This window comes from Diaphorina citri, unplaced genomic scaffold (genome assembly GCF_000475195.1).
Source record: "Diaphorina citri unplaced genomic scaffold, Diaci psyllid genome assembly version 1.1 scaffold637, whole genome shotgun sequence".
In the NCBI taxonomy this organism is placed as follows: domain Eukaryota; kingdom Metazoa; phylum Arthropoda; class Insecta; order Hemiptera; family Psyllidae; genus Diaphorina; species Diaphorina citri.
The window spans coordinates 27,006-39,172 of record NW_007378070.1 but is presented as its reverse complement, the minus strand read 5'-3'; the positions used below and the strand labels follow the sequence as shown (position 1 = coordinate 39,172).

At 35.7% G+C, this 12,167-nt stretch overlaps 1 protein-coding gene across 4 annotated transcripts; it reads left to right on the top strand.

Moving 5' to 3' along the window:
• The first annotated feature begins 396 nt into the window (after positions 1-396).
• On the top strand, positions 397-11,400 carry LOC103510722 (peptidyl-prolyl cis-trans isomerase-like 1). Of its 4 annotated transcripts, XM_008475408.3 has the most exons (5): positions 1,014-1,220; positions 3,524-3,588; positions 4,211-4,344; positions 6,518-6,715; positions 10,943-11,400. In XM_008475408.3, the coding sequence occupies exons 3-5, from the start codon at positions 4,212-4,214 to the stop codon at positions 11,059-11,061; spliced, it is 450 nt and encodes a 149-aa protein (XP_008473630.1). In that variant the 5' UTR covers positions 1,014-1,220; positions 3,524-3,588; position 4,211; the 3' UTR covers positions 11,062-11,400. The 4 variants fall into 4 exon arrangements, with proteins under 4 accessions (XP_026680515.1, XP_026680514.1, XP_008473630.1 ...); XM_026824714.1 differs by lacking the exons at positions 1,014-1,220; positions 3,524-3,588 and adding an exon at positions 397-524; XM_026824713.1 differs by lacking the exon at positions 3,524-3,588 and having other exon boundaries at positions 997-1,220.
• The last annotated feature ends 767 nt before the right edge of the window (positions 11,401-12,167 follow it).

The window sequence follows — 12,167 nt, the reverse complement described above, 5'->3', positions numbered from 1 at the left end:
CGGGAAATATTAAGGAGCGCAGTAGCGCTCCGCCCCGCCAAGTCAAGAAAGTTTGACCGTAGTCTTGATTTTAAATCATTACATGAAAGTAAAATCAAAAAATCAAATGAAGAATGATAATAAACTGAATATTAAACAAATTAGGTAGGTACATAGGTATTCTTTAAACACGATCAAATAAACTACGGCCTAAAAAGTTCCCGGAGGGACGGACCCAGCTTGTTACATACTCAAACCGAGCCTTTCTCATTACTAAAATATAGGTATCTTTGTTACCTATACTTTAGTAGGTAATGGAAAGTAAAAACCCTAATCAATAATCTTTGTATGTGGTTGAAGTAGCAGTAAGCAGCAGCTTCACCAAGGGTCAACTCATCCCATCATCATCTGCTAGGTACCTCCCGGAAGCTTTAGGAACTACTGCTATGGGTTGTTTCCACAGGTCAATAGATATATGAGTGTTGTGGAGTTTACACAACAGTTATTTGATGAGAGTTGTTCTACTCCTTTATGAATCTCCATAGGTGGGTAAGTTTAAATTAAAAATGGACTACACTTACCTTTTATGTGGTAGAATATTCATCTTGATTGGAGAAGTTTTTTAAACCCGTTGAATACTAGGTTTGACCAGTAGTAGACATCCAATCTTTTAAATAGAAATAGAAATTGGGAAATCAAAATATGTATCTATCCAATCCTACTAGTCCAGCCTCTAGCCTACTCAGTTCAGTTCCTCAAATAAGCAGAATTGCAGAATAAGCTTAAGTGCTTAAGCTAGTACTCATTCTCGACTTTTGGCTTTTGGACACTTTTGGTTAAGACTTATGACTTAAGTTAAGAAATAAGAAAATTCGAAAAATTCCCAGAAAATTAGGTAGGTATCCTTGTTTTTGATTGGTACATTGGTAGCCAATTATACTCAGCTGAAGTAAATAAATGATTCTGATTGGCTGTTGAGTTTGGAAATGGGGGAAAAATCTAATGGCGGTAAAATTTAAATTTCATCAACATAACAAACAGACATAACTACGGTTGAACTTTGATTCAAATATTTCAAAGTTGAAAACTGAATTCATATTTCATTCTGTACAACCTTAAGTAACTTCCTGTGATTAATTCTTGTTATCTACACTCAGCTATTTACCTATCATGAAGGAAATTACTCTAGGAACAATTCCTGACAAAATGTGGCAGCCCAAATATGTGACTATAGACACAACGTAAGTTTTATCTTTTAATTTGGAATCAACAACCAAAATAACATGAAAAGTAAGTAAGCTTTAGTACCTAAGTAACTTATTTATTACTATTAAGCTTTAAGGAAAGAGAATGAATTACCTAATGGTTCAATACCAACAGAGAAAACTCATATCATTTCATTAAAGGGAGAATACACTACCATAAAGTCACTTCTATTTCCTGTATCTAGTTTGAAATTTATACTACAATTTTTAAAATCAAATTTTTGGTACCAGTTATTATTATTAGCACTATTTTTCAATGAATGGATAATATACATATTACCTTCAATGTCACTGCCTTCATCTTCACAATTCATAGACTGAATTCTCCTTTCATCTTCACAGTTCATAGACTGAATTCTCCTTTCATCTTCACAGTTCATAGACTGAATTCTCCTTTCATCTTCACAGTTCATAGACTGAATTCTCCTTTCATCTTCACAGTTCATAGACTGAATTCTCCTTTCATCTTCACAGTTCATAGACTGAATTCTCCTTTCATCTTCACAGTTCATAGACTGAATTCTCCTTTCATCTTCACAGTTCATAGACTGAATTCTCCTTTCATCTTCACAGTTCATAGACTGAATTCTCCTTTGGTCTTTCTTCTTGAAGCAAACACTTGTATAGTGATTTCTACCATTGCATATTTGACAGATCTTGCCATATGCTGGGCATTGTCCCCTTGAGTGTCGAGATGTACACCGAGTACAGTTGAAGGTTTGATTAGCGAACATTGGCTTGGACTTGAATTTTCTATTTGGTTGATAGGATCTTGATTGAATTTGCTTATATGTGTTCACTTGGAACGGTTCTTTGTTGTAATGCTGCATAGGCATAGGGTTGTAATGCTGCATAGGCATAGGGTTGAATTGCTGTTTACCTCCACTCCGTTGGAAGAAGGGTTTTGATTGTGAATGATTGATTGCCATTACCACTTGCTCCTCCTTTTGGGCCACTGCTTCTGCCCTCTCCTTGGCTTCCTCTGCTGCTCGGCAATGATCCACAACATCTTTTAAGGTCAATGTGGGATTTCGGAGGAGTCTCTCTCTTAGTTGATTATTTTTTATACCATATACAATTCGTACCTTTAATATTGTTTCTAGTTGGTCACCAAATTCACAGTATTTAGATATGTTCTTCAGATCTTGGTAAAATTGAAGGAAAGTCTCCTCTTGTCCTTGTTTCCGGTTGAAGAAATGATATTGTTCATAACATGTGTTATTTTTTGGAACTAATTCACCCTCGAGGTGGTCCCAAATACCTGCCACTGTTTGGTTTTGCTCTTCTATATTGTCAATTAAATCATTTACCTCTGCATTGAAGGCTAGTCTTAATAATGCTTTCTATATTGTCAATAAGGTCATTTACCTCTGCATTAAAGGCTAGTCTTAACAATGCCACTTTTTGTTTTTCTGCCTTTTCATTTAATTCATTAGCAATTAAGTATTGGTGGAAAGATCTTTTGAAGTCGTTTACTTCCTTCTTTGTTAACTTCTCAAATTTAAACCTAGGAAGTGGCACTGACGCATTCATTTTTACTTTTTTCAGATTCTTCTCATAGGAAGTTTACTCAGATTCTTCTCATAGGAAGTTTTGGATTCTTCTCATAGGAAGTTTTGGATTCTTCTCATAGGAAGTTTTGGATTCTTCTCATAGGAAGTTTTGGATTCTTCTCATAGGAAGTTTGTCAGATTACCTGATCTTTAATCCATTAGTAGTTAGTAGTGGCAGGTGCTTTGGGATGCGGTCCTCAGCATGTGGTGTGAGATGGAGTCCTCCCCATTATATTTTTCAGGTTTTTCTCGTCGCCAACGTCATGTTATGTCACGTCATGTTATATGTCAGGGAAAATAAATCAGCCAAATTAATTTGACCTAAGCGAAAATTTGAATTTGCTCCATGCAATAAAATTTTAAAGTTTGAGTTTTAAGACTTACAATTTTTCAAGTACTATTTTCGAAGCTTTTTTCCGTGCCTACCATGCCTAGACCCAAGCGACAGTCCACTGGACGCTCCCCCTCTGATCCTGATCTGTATCGTATTCTTCAGGACGAAGATTTGGTCGAAAAATTGGCGTTCAGTCAAGCGGAGGTAAACTTCCCCTCCTCGCGTGCTCGATGGCGGCCATCTTTGAAATTGATTTCAACACATTTTTTTAAAATTCAAAACAAACGTTGATTTCGAAGTGACTTTTCGAGTGTAAAAGAAGCTAACAAGTTGTGGATTTTGAGTAATATTTTGCCTCAAAGTTTGTTTCCTTTACTTCAATGCCTTTTTAGATATGTCGACGTACTGTTCAGTTCACGGTTGTGGAAATAATTCTACGGTCCCTGGTATTTCACAAGTAAGTACACTTCTCATTTTCATGTTGTCCTGTCTTATGTTAACTATTCTTTGCTAGTTGAAGCTTACAAAGGTCCATTATATGCCATCAGTAAAAAGACCTTTAATTTGATATATAGGTCGACCAGGTTTGGATAAGTCCTTCTATGGGGACAGACCGACAGACATACCACACACAGACGACACCGAAGCGAATACAATAGTCCGTCCCTTATACCTTTTTATTACTATTGTAATAATAAAGGAAGGACGGACTATAAAGAGGGGAAGGTGAAGGGAGAGATATAGGGGTGATTAGACCATTACTGACTGAAAAATCGAGATAATCATCCAATGAAAAGTAGATACCACTTAATAGGGTCATAGCCGGCTCTTTTCCTTTCGAAAATTTTGTCTTCCAACATTTGTACAGGTGAGATAGGGATCTGTTCCTCCATTTATATTCATACCTCCATGGATTTCTATCACCTAAATCCAATTAGGTAAAGTCCAGATGAACATTCAAAAATTCTTTGTAGTTTCCAGAGTCTGGACTGATACCTACAAACTGCCATCCCCCATTTTGATCATGATTCATCTTGAAATTAATAATATATATTAAAATTCAAATTTTAATTTTTCAGCATGGGAGAAATAATTGTAGAACTGTACTGGAAACATGCACCAAATACTTGTAGGAATTTTGCAGAGCTTTGCCGAAGAAACTACTATAATGGTATCAAGTTTCATAGAATAATCAGAGATTTTATGATACAAGGTAAATGTTTGATATTGACAGAAGTATACATAGGTGTGAGAAGTTCATAGGGATTGTTGATTTTTTTTTTTTTTTTTTTTTTTTTTTTACAGGAAAAAGTTGATGCAAAAATAAAGAAAGTGTTCTGTCTAGTCATGTATGGGTGAGACCAGGTGTCTACAAATAGTGGCTCACCAACTCCTTTCATGCAGCCCACAAGTTTTTATTTAGATTTTCAAGGGAAAATGAAAAAATGTAAAAGAAAAAAAATAATAATAAGAGGATTTTTATTACTAATTTTCTGATAGGTTGCAGATCTTTTTTTTTTTTTTTTTTTTTTTTTTTTTTTTTTAAGAAGATTTTTTTTTATAATTTTTTTATAGGTTGGAGATTTTTTTTTTTTTTTTTTTTTTTTTTTTTTTTTTTTTCAAACATTCAGTAGAAGAAAATATGTAGAAGGATCTAAGAATTAGGTACCTAACTCAAAAATTAATTCATGACAAGCTTTAGGTAGGTACATACTTTTCAAAAAAAATTGCCTGTAGCACAGTAGATTTGATTTTTAATCAGGCTGTGTTTCAGGAAGGTTGAACAAAATTATCAAAAAATGCCTTCGGTGCTAAAATTAGCTAAAAAAAAACATGTGTCAAAACTGTCGATCTTTGAACAATTTCTCAAAAAAAAAAAAAAAAAAAAAAAAAAAAAGGGTCTGGGCCCCAGCTTTCCCCCCTATACCCCCCCCCCCCATTGTGTGGACTGTGTACCTCCACTACCCCCTACCCTCACCCACCCCCCCCCCCCCCCCCCAAATCGAATAGGTATTGCCCATCTTACTGAAAAATGAATGTGGCCCACAACCAACATTTTAAGGTCCAATGCAGCCCACAATCACTTTGAGTTTGTGCACCCCTGGGTTAAATGGTTAGAGCAACAAAACTACCTTTTTTTTTTGATATTGAAAATAAACAGGGTTCAGGTTAGAAATGTTTTTATTATTTACAAGCTGTTGTACCTGTGCTTTGCCACGACATACACACTCTTGCACACACATGGACCAATGGCTTGAACTTTGGATTTAGGCTCTAGGAGTCTAGGGATCAATTTTTGTTGATTACATTACTTTCCATCCTATAGGATAAGGAAATTAAGAAGGCATTTTGAAAAGTAAATTTTTGACCAGCATAAAATGCCCTATTTCATTATCATTATTATAGCCATGGGAGTGGGCGGAGCTAGCAATGTGAATCAGTTGCAGGACGTCATCCAGAATCTGCACTGCTGGTGTAATGAAAACTTGATGGTTTTGAATTTGGAAAAATGTAAAGTCATGAGCTTTTATACAAATAAACACCCTATTCTAATAAATTACAATATTAACAACGTACAATTAGAAAGAGTAAATAATATTAAAGATTTAGGAGTTACTTTCCAATATAATTTAAAATTCAATCTCCATTACTCTGAAATAAAAAGTAAAGCTCTACGTATGCTGGGCTTTCTGTACAGGCATACTCAAGACTTTAAACATCCTAAAACCTTAACGAACCTATATTATACCTATGTTCGATCTTGCCTTGAGTACTGCTCTACAGTTTGGTCACCCCAATATGAGACTCACATTAAATCATTAGAGTCAGTACAGCATAAATTCCTAATAATGCTTGCCTTTAAAAGTTTCACCAGAATAGATGATCACAACTATGATAATATCATGGCAGCAAACAAAATCACCAGCTTAAAAAATAGAAGGGACATGCAGGATCTGGTTTTTATCTACAAGGTTCTTCACAATCTCATCTATTCACCTGAGATACTGAGTAACTTCAATTTAAAAGTGCCTTTGAGAAAAACCAGATCCTGCGATATGTTTGTTCTTGAGAAAAATAAAACAAATATTGGTGAATTTTCTCCAATCCAACGTATGGAGAAAATTGGAAACCATATAACCAGCGGTGCAGGTCTGGATCTGTTTTCCTGCGGATTGCAGTTAAACCCATAAAATAAACGAGACCTTGTTTAGACTGCTGGGGCAAAGGGACTTTTTAGTCTCATTCGAGCAGGATAAACAAGGTATATTCTAATTCTAATTCTTGGCTGATCCAAAAACCTAAATTTAAACTGTCCATCATTCTGCTGGGCTTCAGGGTTTAAAATCTTGCTGGGGTAGGTGAGTAATTTCCCTGTTTACTTCTAGGTGGTGATCCCACAGGCACAGGACGAGGTGGTAGCTCAATATATGGCAAAACCTTTGCTGATGAAATCCATGAAGAACTGAAGCACACTGGTGCAGGAATTTTGTCCATGGCCAATTCAGGTCCCGACACAAATGGATCTCAGTTTTTTATCACACTAGCCCCTACACAATGGTTAGATGGGAAACATGCTATCTTCGGTAAGTTTATATACAGGGTGTCCCAGAATTTATGTTTAAATTGTTTTTCTCAGAGCCTGTTTGAAATAACACACAAAAAAAAAAAAAAAAAAAAAAAAAAAAAAAAAAAAAAAAAAAAAAAAAAAAACACGTTACTCTTTGATTTTCGATGCGGATATTTAGGCAATATTGCGATTCGCAAAAAATTTCGCGAAGTCCGCGAATCGGTTGCCAACTTTGTTTTAATGAGAAACCCCAATTTTTATTGCATATTCGTTTTCTATTATTGCATATTCATTAAATTAAAGTAATTGCATTTAATTAAAGGGACACAGCATCTCATTAACTCTATCTATATCTAGTTTATCCTTGCCATCTTCTTTCTCTATATCTTCCTCTATTCTTCCTTCAACTACATAGTTTTTCCTCCTTCACTATTGTTCTTTTTTTTACAATATACTATCTAATAGCTGTTCATGAACTGTTTATAAAAAATAAACTTGAGTATTTTTTTGTTTTGTTTTTGTTGAAAAAAAGTATAATGGAGTATACCCACTCGAATTTTTGCGGTTCGCGGTTTTCGCGGAATTCGGAAACCGCGAATCACAAAAATGCCTCAAAAGTACAAGTGCGACCCATCAAATCAGAGCGTTTTTTGCTCTCAAATCTTATGGTTTCAATATTATTTCAATTTAGTCCAATATTTTGCGAATTTTTGCGGTTCGCGGGTTTCGCGGAATTCGGAAATCGCGAATCACAAAAAGGCCTCAAAAGTACAAGTGCAACCCATCAAATCAGAGTGTTTTTTGCTCTCAAATCTTATGGTTTCAAAATTATTTCAATTTAGTCCAATATTTTGCCGTTTGCAATTGCGCGGTGTTCGCGAAATCCGCAAATTCTACATATTTTTCAAAGGTACGTGTGTGACATATCAATTCATGCTATTTTTTACTTCTAAATCTTGCAGTGATATTACTTTTTTAATTAACATCTTTTCGGACAGTTCGCGGTTTGCGCGAAATCATACTTTAAATTTAATGTAGAAAACGAATATGCAATTAAAAAAAAAAAAAAAAGCTGGGCCCGTCCGTCCGGAAATTTTTAGCCCGTAGTTTATTCTTTATTCGATTGTGGTTAAAGAAAATCAGTACCTATGTACTTAGTACTTACATAGTTTGTTTAATATTCAGTTTATTATTATTAATACATAATATATGTACCAATACGTTGTACCTACATACTTTCATGTAATGATTTAAAATCAAGACTAGAGCCCATTCTTCCTTTATTCCTTTTTTTTTAAGAGGTTTGACAGAGGGACTGTAACTGCTATGGTCTTATCGTCCTGAAATCGAAGAGAGCGAAATCGAAGAGAGAAGGAAGACAGGATAGGAGAAAGCCAGCCGTTCCGAGAACGAACATTATCCCATCAGGATAAAGCCGCCCCGGGCGGGAATCGAACCCGCGGCCTAGCGCTTACAAGGCAGACGCACTACCAACTAAGCTAACTAGGCTGGCTTTATTCCTTTTAATGTTTCCTAATAACAACCAATACATAAATGTTTAAGCACCCATCCATTTATTGGCCTTGCTCGGCGTAGCTTAACATAGGTGACGCTAAAACCGGTCTTAAAATAACGACTGAACTGACTGAAGTGTTATCTAAAACTTTCTCGCTTTGAGTTCATAGGTCGTCGCGAAGCTTAGTATACTGCAGATCAGAGCTCATTTGTGTGAGAAAATGGGAAAAAAATCCCCCCGAAAAACATTGTTTTTTTGGCTTTATGGTTTTCTGGACAAAATTTGCACCATCACTTTCGTGTTCCTGGTAAAAAGACCTTTAATTTGATATATAGGTCGACCAGGTTTGGATAAGTCCTTCTAAGAGGACAGACAGACATCGAAGCGAAACAATAGTCCACTATACGATTTGTTATTACTATCGTAATAATACAGGAAGGACGGGCTAATAAATGAAGGACAGACTAAAAAACATCAAAGGTGAGAGGGAGAGAGGGAACGAAAGAAACGGGCAAGGGGGAGTTGGAAAAAGAAACAGAAAGAAGGTAAAAGATGGTTTTCTGGACAAAATTTGCACCATCACTTTCGTGTTCCTGGTAAAAAGACCTTTAATTTGATATATAGGTCGACCAGGTTTGGACAAGTCCTTCTATAGGACAGACAGACAGACACCGAAACGAATACAATAGTCCGTCCACTATACCTTTTATTATTAGCAATAATAAAGGAAGGACGGACTAAAAACTATCAAAGGTGAGAGGGAGAGAGGGAACGAAAGAAACGGGCAAGGGGGAGTTGGAAAAAGAAACAGAAAGAAGGTAAAAGAAAGGGGAAAGAAGAAAGGGAGAGGAAGAAGGGAAAAACTCGAAAAAGAAGCGCGCATACACCGTCAGCTCCGTAGAGTTTTCTTTCGAGAGAGAAAATAAGGAAGAAAAAGAGACGAAGTTTAGGGAGAGAGGGAAAAAGAAACAGAGACAGGGGAAGAAAGGGAGAAAAAGGGAAAAGCGCGAAGCGAAAATTTTGCAAACAGGTAGGTATTTTTCCTTCTCTCTTTCCCTTTCATCTTCTATTTTCTACTTTCCTCTCTGGAAATAGGTAGTAAAGCGTCTAAAGAGGTACCTAGGTATACAATACGTAGGTACTAAGTTTGAGATACCCATAGGTAAGTACGTACATATAAATACTGGTACAGAGGAATAACTAGGTACGTTTAAAAAGGAAATGAAAACGGGTAAAGTAAGTAGGTACCTTAATTTAAATTGAAAATTAAAATATTGTACCTAGACCCTCTTTACCAAAGGAAATTACTGTCTTGAGATGTTTTGCTTAGGAAATGAAGATTGTGACGCTAAAACCGGTCTTAAATTATCGACTGAAGTGTTATCTAAAACTTTCTTTAAGTTCATAGGTCGTCGCAACAAATTTTAAGATTTTTAAGACAGACAGACCGACACCAAAGCGAATACAATAGCCCGTCCCTATACCTTTTATTATTAATTATTACTATCGTAATAATAAAGGAAGGACGGGCTAAAAAATGGGGTTTCTCATTTAAAAAACCAAAGTTGGCTGTACCAAAGTACTAAGTTTTTCAAGACCTTTAATATGATGTGCCACAAGAAGGGGTTTCTCATTTAAGATTTTCAAGTTGCAGCAAGTTCATATGAAAATAATTGATTTTCTAAGCGGTTCTCGAGAAACCCAGCCCTGGTCAAGACTTTATAAAAGCCCTGTCTGTATAGATGTAAGTATAGTGTCTTCCAACTTCCGAACCATAGACCAACCACTTCATAATCTCTATTTGGATACTGATTTTCAATGTTGGTTTCAAGTTCTGTATGCAAGGTTCATATATTTTTTAAATATACACTGTGCCAAGCAATTAGAGGAACGCTCCCATTTTTTGGTTTTCTCAAACTGCTGTTTAGTGTTCATTTTTTTTTTTTTTTTTTTTTTTTTTTTTTTTTTTTTTTTTTTTTTTTTTCGGTAAACCAATTATTGATGTTTTTTGCTGTAAAGTTTAAAACTTATTTTACAAGACCGCATACCTACTTACCCTGTGAGTAAAAAAAGAAAAATAAAAAACAGGGATCAGTTTTATGCTGAAAATGTATGTTTTTAGAGATTAATGTTAACGTAACTTTTTTTCTCCTCCATATTTTTACACCATTTTTGATCCCGGTGCTTTAGAAAAGAACACAGAACATTCATTTACTACAGGTAAAAATTGGAAAAAAAAACTCTGGACCCTAGAAGGCAGTTTTTTAAAAATCGTCCATTTTTGCCCTATCCTTGATTTTCATTTTTCTTTTTTTACTCATAGGGTAAGTGGGTATGCGGTCTTGTGGAATAAGTTTTAAACTTTACAGCAAAAAATGGTTTTACCGAAAAAAATTGACTGAACAGAAAAAAAAAGCAGTTTGAGAAAAACCAAACAAGTAGGAGCGTTCCTCTAATTGCTTGGGCGCAGTGTATTTCCTTCATCCACGAGCTTTGCTTGATAATGAGCTAAGGTGTCATTTTCTCTTGGAGATCATTGATGGTTGGAAATGATTTAGATTATTTAGAACAATACAGGCGATTCCCTAATTCCCGTATTTTCCTTTAAAAGAGGGGAAATGAGCTTCAGAACAGGGGAAATCGTCTCAATTACCGAAAGGAAAATACGACTGCGACTACTCTCTGCAATATTAGGTACAGTATTAAATGAAATTATGCTTATTTCAGGTCGCATTTATTCAGGAATGAGTGTGGTGAAACGAATCGGTCTGGTGGAAACAGACAAGAATGACCGACCCGTGGATGATGTGAAAATATTGAAGACTCATGTAAGGAACACTCTGTAAAGTGTAGAATGACCGACCCGTGGGGGTTTCCCGTTGAAGAGATGAAAAAAAAGGGTTCTTTTTTGTATTTCTTTTTCGACTTCTAGGTTTTCGACATTTCATTGTAAATATTTACCCAAATGCATATCCTCTATTTGACAAACAGTACTGATTGTTTAGTAAAACGATTAAAAATTAACTTGAATCCTTGAAGTCAACTGAGGGGTATGGGTTTCGTTAGTGGAGCTAAATAGCAGGTCTGAAAATACACATCTACATATGCTGTACTTATACAAAGTGTACACCTCTCTTGAATTATCTAAGGCTTGATTTGAAGGATTACCGACTTTTGAATGAAAATAAAATCATAGGCGGCGATAAATGAAAATAAAATCACAGGCGGCGATAGGGGGGGCTTGGGGGGCTTAAGCCCCCCCAAAGTTATCAGGGCCTCTTACACTAGATAAAATTAGATTTCAGAATAATAATCGAAAACACCATTTTTTACTTTCCTTATCCTATAGGAAGGAAAGTAATGTAATCGGGTCAAATTTTCGATGGCCAGTTTTTAGTGTCAAAACACGTTTTGAGGTCCCTAGAGCCTAAATCTAAAGTTTCAGCCATTGGTCCGTGTGTGTGTCTGTGTATATGTCTGTAAACAAAATATCTCGAGAACGGTAAGAGCTAGCGACTTGAAATTTGGTATGTAGCTGTCAAATGTGACAAGGATGCGACACGAAACTTTTGGTTAAGAGCGGTGCATTGGTTGGCGGCATTTTACAACTTTTTGGTGGTTTTCGGTCTAGTTTAACAATATCTCGGGAACGGTATGAGCTAAGAGACTTGAAATTTGGTATGTAGTTCACAAATGTGACAAGGATGCAACAGAAAACGTTTAGTTGAGATAGGTGCTGCGGTTGGTGGCATTTTGACCACTTTTGGACGGATTTCGACCGTTTTTTGGCGGTTTTCAGCTATACCGACTAAACGGTTAGAGATGTGGTAAAAGTTAGGGTAAAATAATACTCATATAAGCATCATTCAATAGGATAAGGAAAGTCGTGTGATGTTCACACCAGATATTTTACATAAAACTAAATCAAAATTTTGAATATGTTCAAAATCAA